This window comes from Erithacus rubecula, assembly GCF_903797595.1.
Source record: "Erithacus rubecula genome assembly, chromosome: 2".
Lineage (NCBI taxonomy): Eukaryota > Metazoa > Chordata > Aves > Passeriformes > Muscicapidae > Erithacus > Erithacus rubecula.
In genome coordinates, this window is record NC_136685.1 from 42,870,174 (window position 1) to 42,886,531 (window position 16,358).

General features: G+C 41.4%; 1 protein-coding gene across 1 annotated transcript in view; it reads right to left on the reverse strand.

Annotated features, from left to right (window-relative positions):
• Positions 1–12,632, reverse strand: part of SEC63 (SEC63 homolog, protein translocation regulator) — a 55,097-nt gene extending 42,465 nt beyond the window's left edge. The window contains exon 1 of the mRNA XM_079298712.1: positions 12,361–12,632. Within this exon, the coding sequence (XP_079154838.1) occupies positions 12,361–12,484 (124 nt within the window). The 5' untranslated portion in view covers positions 12,485–12,632. The remainder of the gene's footprint in view (positions 1–12,360) is intronic.
• Positions 12,633–16,358: the final 3,726 nt, after the last annotated feature.

Below are 16,358 nucleotides of genomic sequence, written 5' to 3' on the forward strand. Positions count from 1 at the left end.
ATGCACCCATGGGCTTTGAGTTAATCTCACTAACACTAAACCATGCATCAAGGTACTATTAAAGCACCCCTCTCACATGAGGATGTAGACTGCCACTTCATCCCAGTAAATAATCTGGGGAAGCATCCCATGCTTGCTTTATTTCTCTCCACATTGTTCTTGATGCATCCAAAGTTCCTGAGATTCACAAGCAGATTTTTCCCAATATAATTATTACTCCTAAGGATTCTCACAAATGCATACTGCAGTAACTTGAACAATGTATGTGAATATCCAGCCAAAACTACATCTTAATATACTTTTCAAGTTCAAGAAATGTAACTAGTACTGACAGAAGAAAATCTAAGTGCTGTCTCTTTCACGACTTTGTCAGAGGCTTCATAGCAGTTTAGGTAGATGACATAGGTTGATCTTCCCTTGCTGACTGTTGCAGTCACTTCTTTGTATTCCAGGCATCAAAACAGGTATGAGTAGAGAATGTTTAAATAAAGCAAAGACTCAACTTCTCTTGATCAGAACTTATGCAAACCTCTTGAATATCCAGTTCTTTAAGACAGAGGCATTGGTCTTTTCTGCATGGGTAATGCAGACCACACAGTTCTTGGGTAAAACAGAACAACCTAACAGGTTGGAAAGGATGGAAAAGACCCCAGGAGATCACCTAATCCAACCCTGCTGCTAAGAGGAGAGTCAAAACAGCAGCTGCTCTAGGTCTGGCCATGGGCCTTTGGAGTAGTTTCAAAGACAGAGCTCACTGTGCCTCTGAACATCTATTCCACAGTTCAACCATCCTCACGGGGCAAAAATTACTCACATCTGTCTCAACCTCTGTTCTGATTTACCAATCACACAAAGGGTGAGGACACAGGATATACACACACAGAAAGAAGCTAATTACTGGCTGGATTTCCCATTTCCAGAGATTACATTCAACCTGTGTTTACAACTCAGCCATGGCTGGCTGAAGTTTGGTTTTGAGGTTCATCCATATTACATACTCATTTCCAAAGAAATAGGAGGATACACCCAATCCTCAGGAATGTTTGACAAATGATCTCTACCTAGACCTAATCTTTTTGTTTTGGGTCTGGAGGTTCCAAAAAGTGCTTTGAAAAAACAAAACAAAAAAAAAAAACAAACCCTAAGAGGAGATTCTTTTTCATCCTTCTGAGAAAAAAAGAGAAGATTACACATTTATTGTTATTGGAGAGAGGCAATTCTAGAAGAAAGAGAATGGAAAGAGGTACGGCTGCAATTATAATGAGAAGTTTTAATCTCCAAAATCTTGTTTCAGCTGCAACAAACAAAGGTCAGTTTTAGGAAAAAAAAATACCACAAATAAGAATATTGGCATCAGTACTTATATATAAAGCACATAAAAGTTTTAAAGTATCAGTCAATTTTTATGACAGCCAAAAGCAGGCAAAAAGCTAATATCCAGAATACATGGAAGCCACCAGTTTTCCATTATTCTACCTCAAACTGCAGGAAAGAACAGGAATACGTCCTAGCCTCCTGTGTTCTTTCCACCTTCAGGTTTCTATGAAAAGCAAAGTCACAAAATACAGCTCCAGTGGACTCTGTCAGAAAAAGAAATAGGAGGTGCACATGAAATATTCTGCCCACCAGTTGCAGACAAAGGAGAACAGTTTTGAAACAAAATCACTTCTTTCAGCAAGGAGCACAGAGCAACACAATTCTGCAGCCCTAGGAAAGATCACTTTAAAACCAGACTTTCACAAAACTCATTTATAGTGTGTCATCCTCTCTCCAAACTTGAATGAAAAATTTGTACCCCTGGAAAGGATCAAGAGGTGGAAGTAATAGACACAGCATGCAAGTCTCAAGTAAAGATTACAGCCTAAGGATAACATGGCTCTAAGCATTACATCTGTTCTCTTAAAACTGAGCACAACAGGTTCAGTCAAAACACTCCTGAGATTTTCCAGGTTTCCTGGATTTTATTCAGGATTCTACAGTTTTAATTCTCTAACTGTACACTTAAGTAGGCTCCTATTTACTTTCACCAGTTGTATGTGTGTGTGTGTATATATATACACATATGCAAAATCTGAATTAATTTTTTCTACTCAACAGTAACAGAAATTAAATAATTGTATGAATAACTTGTTTACTGAGGTCTTGAACCGAGGCTCTCTGAACAAATTGACTTCCTTAAGCACCTAGCTATTTCTCTAATAACAGATGAAATAGGAAAAGGCTACCCTACTGTTTCACTAGGTCATCTATGCTTAACTATTGACATTTTCCTTGATAATTATTACTGAATAAGGCTCCACATGGCTAGAGTATGTTATCTGAGAATAATTTAAAAAGTCACAGGATTAGGAAAAAACCCCACACACTTACTTTCAAAAAAGACAAAACACATATAACTATGTTGAAAAAGCAGTAACCCATCTTTGCCACCAACTAAGAGGCAGGATTGAAACTCACAGCAAAGTAAAAGTCAGTAACTCTTCTGAAGTACTGAGCAATTTCTACTTTATCATAACAGGATTGACTTCTACTGTAAGACCCTAAATTAAGAGGCATGAAGCAAATTAAATTTATTTTAAAGTGTTCTAAAACACTGTTGCTTAAATGCAAAAGCCTTCAAAGAAGCACTAGTGTTCCCAATAGGATTACTTTAAGAAAAAAAAATTTTAAATTTAAAGCATGTTTCAGGACTTTGAATGGACCATGGCAGCAAAGAATTAAACAATCTGATAGATGCTTTCTAACTTTAATGCCTATCATTTTAAGAATTGTCCTCATTACTCTCATTATTTATCTATAAAGAGGTCATGTCCAGGGATGTCTCCTAACTAAAATATTTATAGCTGAATTATCTCCCCCTAAGTGCTTCCAAATAAATTTTTCTCTCTAGTAAATATTCATAGAAATATGCCCAAAAAATCATGTGTTTTGGGTAACATGTTAAGTATTAAAACCCCAAGCAGTTCATTAACTACAAAGAGACCTGTGAAAGATTTAACAGCAAGCCTATTTTTTTCCAGAGCATGTTTTGCAGCAACTAGATAAAGCTCAAAAGGAACAAAAAGTAACATAACTTTCCATTCCCACAATTCCACACATATTTGCTGACCAAAAGATAGCATTTGTTACTAACAGCTTCAAAAAACAGCAATGTAAGATGATTTGGTATCTTGAAAGTTAACTTCTTTCCAGAGTTCACTTACTCAAGCTTTCTGTTTACAGTCAGCTGGGCACAGTCCCACATTTCACTACTGCTAATCAAGCCATTTCCAAACCTTGTACTTTCTATTAGTGTACTGTCTCATTTGCACTGACAAAACTGTCAGTGGAGCTAACTATAATAACCTTTAAGCTCTATCATCTAAATTATCAAATTTATTGTAGGGCTGGATCTATAGATGCATTGAAAAACCTTCCTAGAATCTGAGAGGAATCAGAAACCTGGACATTTTACTATGGAACAACACCCACACAAGTCAAGGTCAACAATTTCAGATGAAGCCAACAACAATGCTGGGCTTCAAGATTACACACTCTTAACTATTAGCTTAACTTTATCAGTTTGGTGTGGGGAGGAAACCAGAACACATTCAATCCAAAATAAATGCAAACAAGTCACTTAGCATATCACCAATCATTAAAAATGCTTGTAGTAAGTATTGTTCTCATGCACTCCCTGAAGAAACTCTCATAAAGGATAGAATTACTGGACACAAGGATAAATACCATATATCCATCTATCATCAGTAGAGTGTTTAGTAAAGTCCTCTCAAGGAAGCAAAAATATGGAACAGATCCTGCAGATACAGTCTGTGGCTTCCAAAAGATTTCTGAAACATTCTTCTCACAAGTCTTTCAGGACAACCATCTAACTACTGCAAAAATAAATATGTGACTAGAAGAGAGTGAATTGCCAATTCTCCCAGCAGAAGGAAATCGCCAGGAGCTCTGCAGGAATCTGTGTTGGAACTACAACACATTTCATTAATAAGTAACCTGACTAAAAGGGTGAGCAGTAAAATAAAGCTTCTGGATGATATTAACTTATTCTGGGTAACAAGGACAAGGGCATCATGAAGAATTGTAAAGATCAAGCAAGTGCACTTCTGAATGGCACATGAAATTGAGAGTATGAAAATGTAAAGTGCAGTGGGGGTTGTCCTAATTCTATGTAAACAAGGATAAGCTCAACCTGAGCTGACCATTGCTTCTCAGAAACACAGTCTTGGTGTTGTGAGAAACTTTTCTATATAAACCTCAGCTGAATGTTTATTACTAATAAAAATCAGAGCATGTGTTTAGAGCATTCCTATGAGAAAAGGAAGGGAATTATTACTCTATCACATAAACTGGAGGTGTGTCTAACCTCGAGATTCTACATACCTTACGTATTATGCACAATCCTAGTCCCCACCTCTTACAGAAGAGCAACCAGAAAACACTCAAGATGAACAAGGGCGATCAAACATATAAGGAGATTTATGTCTAGAATATAAGCTGCAAATCTTCCAGCTGAGAAAGTGCAAGGATAGATAATGGAAGACTGTAAAAACACTAAGTGACAGCCAGGACTGAATGTTTACTGCCTCTGCCAGGAGAGCAAATAAGGATTGTTAAGCAACATCAGAAGTAGCTGCAAAACAAAGGTGATTACTTGTGGTGTGGGCAGTAGATATGGTAACCTCCCTCACATAGAATGGTATAGATGCTATACCAAAAGTTACTGAACTCAAAACCACTAGAAAAACAGAGAATATGCAAAGGAAGCACCATTCATGCTTGTCCTGTTCCTCCTTCCTTAAGGCATTCACTTCTATACTACATAAAACTCCCCACCTGATCTGACCCAGTATGTCCGTTCTTTTGTTTCTAAAGAAAAAAGGATTTGAAACTTTAATGGTAAGAAAAGCCTTTGTAGGCACCACAATGCCTACAAATATCCTAGTTTCAAACAGCTCATCCAGCCAACCACAATAAAGGAATCTTCTGAATTCAAAATGCCTGTAAGCAATTCCCTGTAAAAGAGAAATACTAGGTGAAAATGTGAAAACACCTCTGAAATCTTCTTAATTGTATACTTATTTAAAAACTGGTACAGACTCTAATCTTTTTGCTCAGGAAAGAAATTAGGTAACTGTTTTGTGCTCTTGTACCTGTACCCTGCTCTCGATATTTCTAGCCAGCACAACCCTTCCCACCATGAAATGGAGATATGTGTCAGGCAGGTCCTGGGTAGTAAGTAGGGAAAGACCCATAAACCCCACAAAGGGAGAAAGCAGCACCACAGGAGGCAAGGATAGAGCATCAGCCCCAGTCAAAACTTGTTCAAATTGCTGCAGATCTGAACCCTCTTCACAGGCATGAATTTGTAATACAAATTAACAAAAAAAAAATAAAAATCATAACCAACAAACCAAAAAAATCCCAAACTATGGTATCACTGTTGATTCCATTCCTTATCATTTACCTTGCTTCTCTCTCAAAATTTCGGCTCCTTCTCCAGGAACAGTTTAGCTGCCCATTAAACCATAACTGAATCTAATTCTCTAATACACAGCCTGTATCTCCTGATATTTCAGTGTCATCTCTGTGAGTAGTCAAAATAACTTTGCAGTAACTACTAAATGAACAACTATTCTTTGTGTAATAAAGTCATCAGGACACTGTTTTCGTAAGTTTTCATCATATAGGATGAATTTTTTAAAAATAGAAATTATTTCATTTTTATGTACACACAATTAAAGATAAATTTCTTGAAATGGCTTGATCTTTAACTTGCCACAAAAAAAGCTTTTCAGCATTCTGTATTCTGGACAGCCTTGAAGCTACTCAACTAATCTCTAATAGAGGGCTATTAATTTTATTTTACTGCTAGGAAGCTATAGTGGTTATAGTAAGATTATAATACTTTTTTAATTCCCTTAAAAGGCATTGCCAGTGGCATCTCATGATGTTTGCCCCTTCCTCAAATGTTTCTGAAAAAAACCCTATTGCTTCAAAACAGCAATATAATGAAAAATATTAACAAAACAAAGTATCACCATTACATTATAGTCTGCCTTTAATCAGTCACCTAATAAACTGTGTTTTTCTGAACTTGAAATGGTTAAGTCAACCATGATACACTCAATCTATCAAAAACCTCAATTTGTATGGAATAACAGTCCTTAAACGCATAACTGAGTTTCACTGACTCTCCTCCCACTTCCTGACACAGTGATGAAAGGTTATATTAACAGGAAAGGATAAGCACAAACATATGAGCACAAAATGCTTATATTCACAGATATCAAGTTTTCACACCCATGCTTATCCACCACATTAGCAATGAGCATGGTATCCTGCGGTTTTATCCTGTCCTTTTATCCTGTCCTTTACCAGCATCCTGTACTTTATCCTGCATTACCAAATACCAAAATGCTGTGAAATACTTTGGAGTACAGTTAACAAGATTTCAGTGAGCTGTGGCCAAGGACAGACGTCAAGTTAACCCACTCCAACCAATCTTATCTCACACCAGAGGATTAGAAGCATCACAGAAGGATTTTACCCAAAGTGGGAGCAGCTGCAATGCTGCTTCCTCTCCCCCAGTTGCTGTGAGGTACAAGTGCTCATTATTCCATTACAGATAAAACTGAAGAAGTGCTGCCTGCATTCTCTGTGCTGGCTTGAGTCACATACAAGTTGCATACTCACTGTTTGTCCTCAGCCAAATAAACTTCATAGCCTCAGTTCCCCTACCTGCATCTTAAAGCAGGGGATTAATATGAGCATCTCTGAGGTCAGTCTCAACACACAGATGAAAAGTACACAAAAAAATTACAGGGAAACCTTCAAATAATGACACTACTACACAGAGATATCCAGTACTATGGGCAGATATACTGAGAAGTATGGTTCCTAAGACAGTAAACACTTACAGAACAACTTTCTCAGGACTTCTGATCAAGGTTTTGAATGTGAGTGCCAACTACTATCTACAGAAGTACACAAAAAGCTCTACTGCTTCAAAATAGCAATACAGAAAAAAAATAACAAAATAATATTAGGTATCAACATGGTATTATATTCTTCCTTTTAACAGTCACCAACTAAGCTGTGATTTTTAAGTATTTCTGTACTTTGCTCAGCCTCAATACAAAAAAGGCTTGAATAGTACTACAGTTCTCTAACTGCCTATGCTACTTCCTACAGGCATGGTATCTTCAATGATTAGCTGGAAATTGCCTTCTTGAACCAGATTTTTAGAAATTTTTCTTTGTATTAGCCCAGTTTCTTCAAGAAAACTTTAGCTATATCCCACACAGAAACATCTGAGAGGAGAGGGTGCAGAGGGAAAGTGTTAGTAGTGAGCAACAGGACAACATACCGCTGGGCTGGGGAGCAGCAACAACAACAACACACAAACAAACAAAAGCCAAACAAATTTTTTTTAAATGAAACACCATAGACTTTGTATGGATTTCTATTACAATCAAAGTAAAGTAAATAGCTTTGTAAACTGCATAGTTTCTATCCATTTCATATCAATATTTTTTTCTAGATACAAAAATGCAACCATCCATCTGTTTTTCTCTCTTCCCTACAGTAGGTTTTTATGTTCCTAAACTTCAAGAAGAAAGATCTATATTCCAAACAGAAGAGCTCCTACAGCCTCTTTTCTCTCAAAGAAGAGACTGCAAACTTGTATTAGCGTTATCCTTGTATCCACAGCTGTTATTCTTTGGGGGTTTTGAGATGTTGTCAACATCTTGTTTTGTTCAAGTTACTGTAAAAAACAGGATAGATACTTATTTCCGTCAGCTTTGTAACAAATTATGAATACCCAATGCTGTAAAACAGGATAATTTATGTAGTGTAGACCTAAATAAACTAAAAAAGATGAAACAGCAAGCTTCCAGATACATACTAAACTACAAAGCACATCACAATCTATGACCACCTGTTTCAGCACAGCTTTTTAATTATGTGTCTCAATCCAGCAGCACAGGTATAAGTCAAAAAGTACACAAAGTTCAGCAAACACACCAGCATTGTGCAACAACTGCCATATCATCCAACAAAATTAATTCACCCCTTGCTCTCTATTCCCTTTCTAGATGCTGATGTTTAATCTACACAAGCTTACACTGAAACTTCAAAGCAAGTCCAACATCAGGAAGATACTTTGATGGACACTCCTCCACACCTAACTGCTGAGGAAAAAAAAAAAAATCTTTTTCTTCAACTCTCACAACTTACTTTTTGAAAAACAACTTTAAAATTCCCATTGCAGCAAATACCTTTGAGTTAAGAAGGAATTTGCACCAGAATAACCTTTCAACAACCACATTTTTTGTTCCAAGAGGAGTCCTTGCAATGGTTTTACTCAGTTATTAGGCTAAATTTATACCAGTATTTTCCCAAAACAAAGGTAACCCAGAAAAAGTATGACTTTTTTTTTTAGTAATAAAACATATATACACACATATATGTTTTAAGGAGACAAGTCAAGGATAAACAATATAGCCTGAAGCCATCTTTACCATCACCTGAAGCCATCACCAATACTGAAAGAATCAGTCTTCTTTCCATCAGTCACATCGTGTACCACCCCAAGCACCCAAGGTCTTACACAGAAACAAATACACATAAGTAAGACAGAAGGAAAAAAAAAGGATGGGGGCAAAAATTAATTTTAGCTAAAATAACTTTCTTCCACTCCCATACACTGGTGCTCTATTTGGCACAAAGGATGGGGAGAAATACAAGACTTAACTCTGCTAGAGCACTGTTACCTTGATGCAATTATGAAACTTCAGTCCAAGACACAAAGCTGAACAATTAATCTCTTATAAAAGCCTTATTAGCTCTGGAGTGAACAGCAAGGAGGTGAAGTCATTTGGACAAATCCGGTTTACAGAGTCAATTACCTGCTTGTTTGGTTTATCAAAGCTGAGGTAATGAAATTATGGGATCATTCACAGGGTGTCCAGCACATCACAGCAAAACCCTCCCAAATATTAGCATCAACCCCTACTGCAGGCTGCAGCAACATTTCAGAATGCCTGGGAAAAAAAAGCAGCTCAAATTTTTCTCAGGACTTTAGAGACATAAGTTACATCATGCTGCTCTTCTAGACAGTAGTATTGAAAAGGCTTTCCAAAAGTCTATTATAAGAAAAACTAAAAGCAAAATGTTAAAGGCTTGCCAAAAAAATATTCTACTACAAATCTGACATTAGGTAACACATTTTGAGTTTCCTCGAAGTAGTAAAGTAATATAGATCCAGTCTTACTTTCCAATCATCACTATGGCAAAAACAAACACTGAGTTTTGGGGAGTTTAATTTATTCTATTCTATCTTAATACAAAACCACAGCACAGAACAAATCCCAAAATATTACAGGCCATCAGCAATTCCCAGATTTTTGCTGTACTTCTCCCTCTGCTGGCACTCTGTACTGTATCACATATTCAGCAATCCATGGCAGCACATTTGTAGATGGAAGCAGCAGGCACCAACGGCATGACCTTCCTGCAATGAGCATTTCACCCTTGCATCACACTAGCTCTAGTCTGCTCTTGCAACACAATGTGGCTGAAGCTTCACTTCCAACCCAGTTTTTACCAAAAAAGGAGTCTGCTCTGTGTCTTTTGGATGCTCTGGTTTGCATTGCAAAGGGGTCTTGAAGTGAGAAGGAAAAGGTCTGACTTGCTTCAAAAGCTCCCCTGGATTTTGTCTTCTTCACTCCTGCAGCTGAAAGAACTCACCAGTACAACCTCACCTCACCAAGTTCACTATGGGTGACAAAGCCACAGGTAGGGCAAAACATCATTCCAGAATAAAAATGTTACTTGGTCCTACACACAGAGGGCAGAGATCTTGATAGAGCTTATTCTCTTTGGCTCACTACTGTGCCTCAGTACTGGAAATTCCACTCTAAACTAGCATCAAAACAACATCTCATAACAACATCCAGATATTTCTGTTCATCAGAGGAAGCAGGAGTTATTAGTATTGGGAGATTTAGGCCTTCTCTTAGTTTCTGAAAGATGTGGTTTGGCTGTTTTTTTAAACTAGTGAAAACAAGAAAGTGGTGGCTAAACAATTACCATTTTTCATCATCACAAGGTTTTAGTTTATTCCAGAAATCTTGTTCAAATGCTGGAACAGGTAGAGTTGAATACATACAAAAAGCTGTGAGAAAAATACTGAGATGATTTTGCTGGAAATTGCTTGCCTAAGAGCCATACACTTAAACAACTTGAACATCACAGTGTTCTACGACTTAGCAGATTCATTTCATATATGAACTCAGTAATCAACATTAGTCCCAAATGATGATCTGCATGACACCTCAACTCTTTGTTTACACAGAGCCTGCAGAACAGAACTCAATCAACAGACTGCAGGCATGCCATTAATGTATATGCTAGAAACTGGACTACATTCACATTTTAAAATCCATTAAGACAATTCAGAGGCAGAAATCAATCTTCTATCTCCTTTCATTTCCACTGGTGATTTTCACTTAGTTGACTCATTTCTTTGCACCACCAGCATAGCAAAATCTACCTTTTGCTTTGGAAAGTATGGTTTGACACAGCTTTGTAAGAATCTAGCACTGAATGCAGAATAATATGCAGCAGGCCCTCCATATCCTGGACAGCACTGGTTAGACTGAAAGAAATTAGCAATATATTTAATGGTAAGCCTCTTTGGAACCTGAGTGAAATCCATACTGCCATACTCCAAAGTCAGGTTTTCATTTTCTGCCACTCATAAGGATAGCTGAGGATCAACTATGTAAGGCTAGTAAAGTGCTTTCTAGCTTGACAGCATTTCTACTGCTTTTCCTGCTTCTGTCAGCCCCCAGAAACTGGTGCTAACATCACAGCGTGTCCCTGCTGGCCATACCATTCTGCACAGCATCTCAGGCAAGTCACAATCATTTTCCCAAGAAGCAGCTTCTAAGAACTACAAAGGAAGCAAAGCATTATTCAAGAGAAAAAGCGATTTTCTCCCCCACTGCCTCCCACCCTTCACCAGAACAAAAATAAAACAAAGATCCTGAGGTTTGGAAAAAGGTTACAGAAGTAATATTCTCTCTCTGATCCCCCGCTCCTCAAGAACAACCCAAAGATTACAAATCATCTTCAACAACAGTAACGCCTCCCTCTTGCAACAGTCAGGAGGCAGAAAGAGGAGGCAGAGAAACCTTTCCTCTCAGCAGAGAGATCTAACTCCTCAGCTTACAGGTACTAAGCACCTGGAGGGCAGAAACCAATCCTCCAAAGAGGCTCTCCAGCCAGGGCTCTGCCATGAGCCTCAGGCACGTCTGGCAGCAGCCAAGACCATGAACGGCTGCGATTTAGCACTAAAACAACATTTGTTCTATCCTACTCCTTACTAGAAGGTACAGAATTAAGATTTCATTGCTAGGTATTTCTTTTACTTATAAAACTAAGTTAAGCAGAACCTGGCAAAGCCTTCAAAATGGTATCAAAGCCACAAAGTAACAAGCCACAAAGTAACCACCAGACACTGAGTGTCAAAAGATGCAAGGAACAAAAGGGATTCTTCTCAGATTGCAAAGCACAAGCGTTCTTAAAAGATCAGTAGGTTTCTGCAATGGGAACCAGCATCAAGCATCCCTGTTCTTACCACCCAGCCATTAAATACAAGTTTTACAGCCTTTTTAATGTCAGAACTGCTGTTAAAAACGTTTTCCTGTGCAGCCTGTATACCAAAACGCCTTCTCCTTCCAAAAATAGAGGGATGCAGGAAAGACAAAGTGGAAAATTACTTTGGAAATGAGATTCTGAACTAGTCAAAGAAACTTTATAACACTGCTCAGGGATACTAAGCATCACCCCGAAAGGCTGAAACAGAAATGTAGCCCTTCGAACATTTAACTGTGACTCGCAATGGGAAAAAAAATAATTCCCTATTTTCGCACTCGCCGTGACCTTACGGCACATAAAAGCTGAGCCCGCTAACTTTTCCTCTTTGCCCCCAACTCAATAGCTCGTTCTTTGCCCACGATAAAAATTTAGGTCATCCACCCCGACACACTCCGGGAAGACAAGGGGAAAGCCGAGCCCCAAACAAAGCGGCGCGGCCGGGCGCGGCGATGACTCTGCAGGAGCCGGGCGCGGAGCCGGGCGCGCTCGGGGGGCGGCGGCCCCGGGACCCTCCCCCGGCCCCGGGACGCTAAATGGCCGCCGGCAGCGCAGCGCAGCGCGGCGCGGGGCCGCCGCCCCTCCGGGCGCCGCGGGGCGCGGGCAGGGCCGGACGGGCGCCCCGAGCGCGGCGGCTCCGCGGCGGGCCCGGCCCGGCCCCGCTGTGCCGGCCGTGCCCGGGGCTGGGCCGCTCACCGGCGTGCTGGTCCCGCGGCCACAGGTAGTAGGTGGCGGGGATGACGATGAGCCCCACGAAGCTGGTGAGGAAGTAGAAGAACGTGTTGCCGCTGTCGTCGTACTGGAACTGCTGCCCCGCCATGGCCGAGCCGGCCGCCCGTCCCCGCCGCCGCTGCCGCCGGCGGCCCCCCGGTGTCGCCGCCCGGGATCCCGCGAGATCGCAGGCTCGCTCGCCCGCCCGCCCCTTCGCAGGCCGCGCAAGGAGACGTGTCGCTACTCAGCCACCATAGCCCGCGCGGCGTCACGGGCCCGCCCGGCCGCCCATTGGCTCGGCCCAAACCCCGCCCCTCAGGAATCGCTAAATCCCGGGATCGCGGATCCGCCGGATCGCGCCGTGCGCCGGGCTGGTGCGGGGCGCTCTGGCTGCCAGTCTGATTTCCCCGCTAAAGCAGCAGAATCACAGGTTCCTTAAGGCTGGAGGAGATTTCTGGATCTCGTCCAAAGCCCCTGCCAAGGAGCAGGTGACAGCACCTAGAGCAGGTGGCACAGGAGCCCGTCCAAGCGGGTTTGGAATGTCTCCAGAAAGGGAGAACCCACGCCCAGAACCTGTTCCAGTGCTTCACGTAAAGTTCTTCCTCATGTTGAGGTGGAACTCGTTGTGTTTTAGTTTGCAGCTGCCCTGACTCTGTCACAGGGCACCACGGAAGAGTCTCGCACCATCCTCTTGGCAAATGTGTCTGCATGGATAAGATCCACTCTGTCTTCTCCAGACTAATCAGGCCCAGCTCCTTCAGTCTCTCCTCGTAAAAGAGATAGACCCCTTATCATCCCTGCTGGACCCTCTTCAGTAGCTCTTTGTCTCTCAGGTACTGAGAAACCCAAAACTGGACACAGCAGTGCAGGTGTGGCCTCCCGAGGGATGAGTAGAGGCAGGGTCACCTCCCCTGGCCTGCTGGCCACTCTTCCCCATGCACCAGGGTACCGCTGGCCCTCTTGGCCTCAAGGCTGCTGCCAGCTCATGATCAGCTTGTCATCCACCAGGATCCCAGGTCCTTCTCCACAGAGCTGTTCTCTGGCACATCAGTCCCAGCCTGTACTGGCATTTGAGATTATTCCTCCCCAGATGCAGTATCCTACACTTGACTTTGTTGAACCTCATTAAGTTTCTCTCCACCTAAATCTCCAACCTATCAAGGTCCTTCTGAATCCATTTAGCAGGACAGGATTGCATCCATGTGGTTGCTGAGTATCTCCAATGAGGTAGACCACGACCTCTCTGGGCAACCTGATCCAGTGCTCAGTCACCTGTGCTGAAGACGTTCTGACTCATGTTTGTGTGGCACTTCCTGTGCATCAATTTCTGCCTGTTGCCTCTTGTTCTGCTCTCATCAAGAGCTGGGAACAGGAAACTATTTCAGACATAATAGAGTTCTCAGAATTTGGAAGGTGGACTCTCAGCAAATATGTGAGAGTAAGCATTTAAAATGTGTCTAATTCTGAATTAATTTCATGGGTGATCCTGTTCTACAAAGGGTTTGTGGCCCTAAAGGTGTGAAATCAAAAGGCGGGTACTGTGATGATCACACCATAAATGGCAAGTTATCTCTTTGAGGTAGAAAAGATTGCTGATCATGCCCATTTGTGGGAATATGCCCATCTTTACAGATTCACAGTGAGTTATGAGTGTACAGCACTCATAACTGTGATTCTGTAAAAACCTCACATCTTCAGTTCTTATAGGTTCAGGCTATGGGAAACTGTGACACAGAAATGGTGATATCATCCCATGCATTAGGCATACCTTAGAAAGGAGTTCTGTCCCAACATTAGCAAAGACTGATGTGGGAAGTGGAGAGAAAGGTAACACAATGCCACAACCAATGAGTAGCACCAAATGTCCTGGTGCCATGATATGGTAACCTGTGAATGGATTAAATCTTTAGTTTTTCTTGGAAAATATTTTGTGTTAATTAATTTGTTCTAATAAAAGATTCTATTTTTTCATGGATATGCTCTGTAATTGCTTCTGGTTAGATCCTTTTAGGGTTCATAGGCAAAGTTTAAGATATTTCCTTCTATGTCTTTTGCTATATACCCTGAGTATTGTACACTCCCTGCAGCGATGGCAACTCTTGCTGTAGATGTTTTGGAAGATCCTTGAATGCATTAAAACTCATCTCCCTCTAGGTTTCTAGTCCTTAATGTTTTACAGTGAGAAAGTGAAAAGCTGCTGTGCACAGTAAAGAAAACATGATAGGTAAAACCCACACATGTAATCAGACCAGTTTTGTAAGCAGAGGAAATGCTGTTCCTCCAGCTGTGTTCATTTGCTGAGTTTGCTACTTCAGGCAGATAAAGGGACAGAGCTTTCACAGACAATTATGTTCCTGCAGGTTTTGTCAAAGGAGCCTGTTAGATGAGGAAGGCTTATGAGGGCACCAGCTTGGAGGATGAGCAGTGGGTGAGGCAAGATCTTACAAGGCACTGTAAAATCCACACAGGAAAGAGCATGAATGAGTGCCCTGCAGAAAATCTCTGGTCAATGCATTCAGCAGATCACAGGAGCCAGATCAGGAGGAAAGCATGCACAGCTCCGGTTGCAGAGCATCAGATAGTTTCTTAATGCCATTGTTTCAGAACCCAGTTAAAGATTTTCCATCTGTTGTTGGCAATGTCATTCCTTTGCCCTGTTGATGTGTGAGGGAATTGATTGCCTGTGGCATTAACTGACCTAGTGAGAAAATCATATGGGGCTGCTTTCAGCCTTATCCTGTCTCTGCTTTCTCCCTGCCAGCCTGTTCCAGCTATTAGCCAGGAGCCAATGGAAAAAAGGGCCAGAGAAAAATAATTCCTACTTTCAGCACTAGTATGCAGGTTTCCCCAGCCAGAAGAGTGGATGCTCCATAACTGAACAGTAGTGAACAGAGACCATTCTAACCCAAACCCCTATGGTTTACTTGAGTGCCATTCCTTACATACTCAATTTCCCTATAAGAAGTGGCATGATCCCTTGCTTCCCAGGAAAAAGGAAGAAGCAATATTTCTTTTTCCACTCATGGCCTGTCTGGAAGGTCACCCAGGTAAAAACAACCCCAGCTCCTTGGCTTTGAAAAGCAATGTGGTACACTGCAGGTGAAGATAACATTATGGAATATCTTGATTAGATAACTGTTTGTAACCTAGAGGAATCTGATCTTCAAAAAATGCTCTCAAAATACACTAATGACCTGTTATGTCAAGTCACAAAAGCATTATTTTTTTGCAACACAGCCCTGTCATGCTACTAGCAGTCATTGTGAGCCTTCCACATGAGCAGGGTCTGCACAGGTGGACTCAGCAGCCATGGGGGCTGCCCCCAACATCTCCTGGCACACTTCTGCCATCCACCTGGCTTTCCTTCAGCACCCTACACTAGGTTCAAATTACTCAGTGTCACACATGTGGTCATATGAACAGTGGTTTCACAGTCACCAGCACCTCTCCTGCATATCCACTGGTGTTTGTGATTTCATGGGAGATTGGCAGCTGCTGACTGCCTCTACCCCACCTTCAGGCTTTTATCAGGCTTAGTTACCAAAGTGCAGCTGGCTGAGTTCAATCCTACCTTGATCCCTAATCACACAAGCCAGGAATCCAAATTACTAGCAGAAGAAAGTGCACTTTGACAAGGTCCCAAAATCTCTGTGGAAGAAAAGCAGTGACAAACTTGGTATGGTGCCAAAGATGACAATCAGACTGGCTTAGTGAGTAGGAATGGTGAAACTTGGAACAATTCAGCTGTAACAGATACATACTTTCCAAACAGAACAGAAGATTTTATGACTGGAAAATTAAAATTAAAACCTAGCAGATATGCTGTACACTGTGGGAATTTGTGTCCCACGTGTCATGACCTTCCTAACCCCCTGTGAGGTGTTGGATTGCCTTCCCTCAGCTGACAGTCTGGAGAGCAGGGATCTCAGGAGGGAATGACCGGCCGGCAGATGGTGCTGTGGAAATTATGTTTAGCAGGCTCG